The sequence below is a fragment of the Anneissia japonica genome, unplaced genomic scaffold (genome assembly GCF_011630105.1).
Source record: "Anneissia japonica isolate Jap-2015-1 unplaced genomic scaffold, ASM1163010v1 scaffold3174_len352767_cov145, whole genome shotgun sequence".
NCBI classification, from domain to species: Eukaryota; Metazoa; Echinodermata; class Crinoidea; order Comatulida; family Comatulidae; genus Anneissia; species Anneissia japonica.
The window spans coordinates 218,169-225,265 of record NW_022695265.1 but is presented as its reverse complement, the minus strand read 5'-3'; the positions used below and the strand labels follow the sequence as shown (position 1 = coordinate 225,265).

Genomic DNA, 7,097 nt, shown 5'->3' with positions numbered 1-7,097 from the left:
CAGTGTCAGTATAATAGGTAACCATGTGGTTAACTTAAGCAACAATTTATTCCAATGAAACTGTTTATCATCTTGATACCTTTCGACGAAAGTTGACCCTACTAGCGCCACCACGGCGTCCCCATCGATCGATCTAAAGTGACGTTATTATGTGGGTGTTTTATAGATTATTGACAATGGTAACATCACCGAGGAAATAAATAAAATGACAGTTGAATGACCAACAAAGACAACTGAAGACAATAGTTTGTCATTAGAAGTTATTTAGTATAAATTTATTCGGAAAATTAGTCTCAAAATCGAGTTGCCGTCCCGGGCGTTGTCAGTGACGTCGTATGATTTGTGTGCGATTTTACCAATTAACCCCCAAGTAAAAAATATTTGAGCCATGTAGTACCGTGCAAGTCAACCCAGAAACCCGGTAGTTTGTTGATTGTTTACTGGTAGCGTCCCTTCGCTGCCAAAAATAGTTGTTTGGCAGTTGCGTCCCCAGTGACATCGTGAGGGTATGGTGAATGCTGATGGTTACGATTTGGTGGCACATCGATTGAGTATTTTCATTCATCTGGCCATGTAAGTCACGATGCCACCGGGGACGCAACTGCTAAAAAAATATTTTTGGCAGCGAAGGGACGCTACCAATAAACAATCAACAAACTACCTGGTTTCTGGGTTGATTTTCAAGGTACTACATGGCTCAACTCTTTTATTCTTAGGGGTCAACTAGTAAAAATAGCACACAAATCATACGACGTCACTGACAACCCCGGGGACGGCAACTCGATTTTGAGATTAATTTTCGGAATAAAGTTATACTAAATAACTTCTAATAACGAACTTTTGTCTTCAGTTGTCTTTGTTGGTCATTCAACTGTCATTTTATCTATTTTTAGGTGATATTACATAGTTACCAACCTGAGAGATTTGAAATGCGTGAGTGCTTATACCAGTTGGCTGGGGAGTCCAAGCGGCTGGGGAACAACCCCTACCTCGCCGCTCCGACGCTTGAGCATTTTAAGCTGTTTTAAAACGATTTCAGGGAGTGTTTGTTGATATTACAGATACATAAGCAAACATATTATTAATAAAGCCAATTTGAGTTTCAATGTAGGCGCCTATGTTTAATTTGAGCACCCGAACTATGTAGACCTACACAAATATTTCATAACTGATCAATTTTTAGTAACTCGTTAGTCAAATAAGTAGGGCCTTCAAGGAAATACTGTACTCTCTCATGACTCAAGTTACTGCATAACCGTTTTTATAGTTTTAATACAACCAATTTCTTCTAATTTAAAATAAATTTTCCTCTGATAAGATAGTATGATACATACTTCAAGTATCGAAATGCACGCCATCGTGTCGGGATTCAATATTTCGACATTAATTATGTCATCATCATGAATGATGATTATTGGCTAGTATATGGGGAAGTACTGAGTATTCGGTACGTTAACACATCCGGTAGGGTAAATACTCACTCCTATGATATTTGTAGTAATTTCAATTTTGTTAGATAATATGGAGGTCGTGTGTTCGATTCCCACACGAACCATTTTTTCAAATTTTTCTATTGGCTAGTTATTTGGGATATCTAATTTGAATATTTTTATGATCTATTTTTTAACATGGGACCTCTGTCACCATCACTGGATTCAATAATCTGCTGTATCCCTTGCTGTGCCATTTGCGATTGGTGGATAGGCCCTAATAATGATAAGATCCAAAATCTGACCGACTCTATCTACGGCTAGCTCTGACCAAAATATTGATTTACCGCCCTCTCTACAAATGTACTTTCGTGTGTGAGAGCTTTCGCGAGAGGGCGGAACATAAAATAAACTGAGGTGACAAGTGTCATTTTTTGGTCTGTGGTGTGATTGGGAATTTGCTGTTTATTAAAAGAGAAACTAAAATATATCATAAACATAGCACCGGGAGTTAAATAGGCTTAGTTTTTTTTCTCTCTCTGAATGGTATTTGTATAGTATTTCCAATGGCGGTAGGAGAAGTTAAATACCCCGAAGACGAGGACTTCCAAGTGTTTCGCAATTTGGCGGACAGTGTTGATGGGTGGACAGAGAAATACAACAAAAATGGAACGAAAGTTTGGGCTAAAAATTCGGATACCTCTTGTAAGATGTTCAAAGTAAGTTCATAATGTATTTCCATGTTCCTTTAAAATACTAAACTTCTTTTACATAACCTTCGAACTTCAACCTAGGCTAGACCTACAGGCCGTAGCCAAGGCCAGATCACTCCGACCGGTCAGATCTTCAGCAAGCCAGGACTCCGTACTCTACTTAGCCTAGGCTAGGCCTACCCGCCCCTAGCCTAGGCATCTAGCTACTGTAGGCCTTGGTAGGCTAGAGTACTACTAGCCTAGGCCTAGGTTGGCACTAATACGGTTTCGCATCCGGCCTTAGAATTAATTACTAATTATTTAACACTTACAATTATTCAATACTAATAATACATTTCTTGATGATTTGGCTTTCAAATAATCCACTTATTTTCCAATATTAATATTATGGTTTCTAATTAAGTTAAGTAACCATTAATTAAGATGGTTAACATCTTCGCGGTAGACCATTTTCATACCCAGCTTGTTTGTAGTACATGTCAACAACTCTGCGGTGTTGCCAGAATCAGGGTAAAATTATACCGTGTTTGCCATAATAGATATCCGCTGATTTAAGCGTGCCTAGTGGAAATAGTATAAATGTCACTCAATCAAAATATTATTATTCTACTTTTTGCTTTTATTTTATCTTCATCAAGAAAAATACATACTAGGCTACTCTACAATCAATCGGGTGTTACTATCGATATACAGTGTGAACATTCTACCATCCTAATTGGCTAATTAACTTAATTAGAAACCATAATTGTGGAATGAAATTCAAATCATCAAAGAACATGTAACTTTGTTAGTGTTGAATAATTGTAAGTTATAAATAATTTGGTAACCGTTTTCAGGGCTGGATGCGAAATTGTGTTAGCGCCACCTAGGTCCCCTATGCCCCCTAGCCCTAAGGCATAGGAAAGGCCTGCTATGCCGTAGGTAGTCTAGGCTATGGCTAGGCCGTAGGTCTAGTCTAGGCCTAGATAGACTAATAGGCCTAGGCCAGGTGACAGATGATTAGGCCCACGGGATGATATATTAATAATAGGGGCCTAGAGACTATCATGGGTATTCGCTATCATAAACATACAACAGGAAGGAGCTAGTTTTTTTTTTTTTCTCTGAATGAAATTTGTACAGTAGGCCTTTCCTACAGTAGGCCCCTAGGCCTACATACCAACAATATTTATTACAAACTACAAAATCTAGGCCTATATCAGGCCCATATTCATTTTGATTCATACTGCATCCGAAATACTATAGAAAATTTATTTAACATACAGGTACTATTATTAAGAATCGTAATTACATATATCATATGTTTCTTTATATTATTTATTTCGGTATATCAAACACAACAAATATAACAAACGACAGAAATGGGCTGAAATGATTTTGCCTATGTCTGACAATTGGGCCTAGGCCTACAGTACAAGACGATCAAGCCCAGGACGAGCAGGCCCATTTCCAGAATGCCGGGCTCACTTTGGAATCGGGCCCTATTGTCTTTGAAATCGATCCAATCGTCTGTAACTTGCCCCGATTAGAGGCAATTTAAATTTAAAATCTGTGTTAAATCAAGATTTCTTCCCCATGGTAAATATTAACAAACTTTAAGTTATTATTCATTTGAATGTTCACACTTTTTTGCTTATTAAAAATATACAAAATAGACTTTAATTTTGTTGTACTTCTGTACCAAACTGTAAAGTTTTTTAATCGCACGGAGGATACCTAAAAAAATCTGCTCAAATTTGCATAGAAAATTACTTGGAAAATAGGTGCGCGGAATCGTTATTGTTGATAATTGCATTGGTTATATATTAACATTTGGTAAAAAGCCTAATTTTCGGCGTATCTGTGCGGAAATTTGCCCTTATTTTCTGAAATGCGCCGACAGATTTCTAGGCCAAATTTTTGCGCGGAGGCCTTACTATACAATCTGGCTGCTGTATGAATAAAGATAGGTGTTTGGCAGGGTACAAGATGTAAATTTATGATTATAAAATGCTATAACAATACAGTACATTGAGACAAGAGTTGTACTAGGCCTACAGTAGTAGTTTGACTAAATCTTTCATTGTTTTATTTTGACTTTAGGCCCATAAAGTATTCCCTGACTTAGCTGCCTCTGTGATGTATGATGTACTCCATGATTCCGAATTTCGGGGGAGGTGGGATTCAACGATGGAGGAAGGAAAGGAAATGTATATGGTGTGTCCAAACAGTGATGTTAGTTATTATCAATGTAAGTTAAATTATTATTTTTTGAATGTCTACAACATGTTAGGCAGTGGTACTATGAAAGCCAGAAAATTAAAGCCAGGCTCTGAGGAAATCATTTTTTTGATGTTGTACAGGACTAGCCTAAGTCGACTTTGCCTACAGTATATACTCAAATAATTTCTAAGTCAATCTTACTTTACATGCCCAATTGCTGTGTTTCCATTAATTAACAATCTGTAAGTCAAATTTTATCGAAGTTGAACAATTTTTCAATGCCATTTTGGATTCGACATAAAGCAAGTTAAACTGTACTACTGATTTTTCCGAGAAACAAAATGAGTGTTTGACAAAAAGACTCGGGATTGGTTAATGAGATACAGATTTTTAAATATTTTAAAACTGGGAGAAAAGAGGCATTAACCACCCCTTTTTCCTCGTTTTTTTGACAGTAATCATCCTTTTTCAGTTATTTTAAATTTAATTTGTTTTTCTAATAATTGCATCAATAAAGTGAAATTTGTTCATCATAATTTCAGTCCAAACAGTTTTGCTTGTTTTTTTTAAATTTTTTTTTAAATTTTTGTCAACTAAACTGTACTGTATAGGATCATGAAATAAAAGATCAAGTTGGATACAGTATAAAAACATACAGTAGGTCCTAATTATTAAGTTCTTTTTTATTCCTGTTGGTTGTGATGCAGTTCTTTTGTTGCTGTGGTAACTTAACATTATTGCTGTTTCGAAATTAATGGAAAAATTGAGAGTTTCTCAACATACTTAAGTGTTTTCGAAATGAAGGCAAATTTTCTAATGAATTGATTACACAGCATAGTCGCACCTGCCATAGTGAAACGAATCATGGAAGGAATGCAGTAAACATACGAGGCACATGTGAAGCCCTTTCCAGACCACCTGACGTGCCTAAATATAGTCATGATGACATCACATTATGACCATATACAGGCACGTCATGACTATATTTGAGCATACAACAGTTTTTTTTTAAAAATAATTTGTTCAGACTCAAAACTTTATTTGACAGTAAAATGTGACATGCCTTAATATGGTGATGATGACATCACATCATGAACATATACAGGCACATCATCACTATATTTGGTCATACAGCTGTTTTTTTTTGGTGGACAGAGATTTTTATGAATAATAAACAGGAAAAAACAACACTTGCACCTGTACCAGCATCACATAGAGTACTTTCTTTTCATGAATGAAAATCAATTGATTTCAAGTTTGATGCTCAGATAATCTTTGTTTATTAGTGTGAGTTTTTATTATTACAAATTAACTAAAACAAATAAAAGATATTGCTTAATATTGTTTTTTGGCTGATATTACAATTGCTAACTGTAGGCTTGTTCTACTGTAGTTATTAAAAACTACCCTCTCATTATCCTTAAATCTGTGCCAAAAAAGTACTGCAGAATACCCCTTAGAAACACTAAAAGCAGGTTTATAAAAGTAAGCATACTCAGATTATTGTCAAAAATCAATTATTAATTGTTTCAACACAACAAACAATTACTCTTGAAGATGGATAAATTTGCTGTGCTGTGAGTAAGCTAAGTAATTAAAAAAAGAAAGAAAAAAACACTTGAACTTAAAAATTGCTTAATAATAATTTAAAGAGTGTGGTGTGGTGTATTTGTAATTTTAAATAAAATTTGTCAAAATGATTGACTTTGCCCTTTCAGAATTTTTTGTTTTTGTTTTTTTGTTTAGGCTCAATCGCTAAATTATTAGTAACTTAATGGTACCGTTTAAGCTGTTAAAGACAAAGGTTTGGATGGATGCAGACTAAATTTTAATTCTTGATTTAAACCTCATAGTCTTCTTAGGCAGAATTGCTCAAAATAATACCAATGACATTTAAAACTTAAGAAGTAAGGGTACAGTTGTTGTGACTGTGAATAATTGATGTATTATTTGTTCATAAATTTTTGAATTTATTTAATGAAGATGGCTAAAATATTTGTTGAATAATTTGTTATTAAAATTGAAAGTCTGAGTGTGATTTTCAGTACAGTTAATATGGTGCGAGGATTTCATTAACTTGACCAAATACAATGCGTCAATGTTTTTGCTTCATTACTGTAGCTGAAATTTGACTAATTGTTCATCCATAATGTTTTATTTTGATAGAAGTACAGTATAATCTGTTTTTGTGAGTGCCAAAAATATTATGATTTGTGTCATTTTGAGTGTTTTTTTCATAATACATGCCAACACTTTCAAAACCCTTCCCTACCTCCGCTAATTATAGCATGTGTTTTGTACTAAAAAAAATATTGAAAATTATAGAGTTTCCCTAAGTCAAATGGTACAATATAACACCTGAGTATATGAGTCCGGAGTCCGAAAATCGCCTCATGCTCTCAACAAATCTTGCGGAAGTGGTAACATCTTCTACTGTACCTTTGAACCACCTCTGACTACAGAATGTCAATAACGTGTATGATAGTGTTTGATCTGTGCCTGTCTCTTATACACATCTGTACATTGAGACAAGAGTTGTACTAGGCCTACAGTAGTAGTTTGACTAAATCTTTCATTGTTTTATTTTGACTTTAGGCCCATAAAGTATTCCCTGACTTAGCTGCCTCTGTGATGTATGATGTACTCCATGATTCCGAATTTCGGGGGAGGTGGGATTCAACGATGGAGGAAGGAAAGGAAATGTATATGGTGTGTCCAAACAGTGATGTTAGTTATTATCAATGTAATTATA

General features: G+C 35.1%; 1 protein-coding gene across 1 annotated transcript in view; it reads left to right on the top strand.

The window, feature by feature from the left end:
- The first annotated feature begins 1,815 nt into the window (after positions 1-1,815).
- Positions 1,816-7,097, top strand: part of LOC117101456 (START domain-containing protein 10-like) — a 22,738-nt gene continuing 17,456 nt past the window's right edge. The window contains exons 1-2 of the mRNA XM_033241433.1: positions 1,816-2,149; positions 4,226-4,373. Coding sequence (XP_033097324.1) covers positions 1,997-2,149; positions 4,226-4,373 — 301 coding nt within the window. The 5' untranslated portion in view covers positions 1,816-1,996. The remainder of the gene's footprint in view (positions 2,150-4,225; positions 4,374-7,097) is intronic.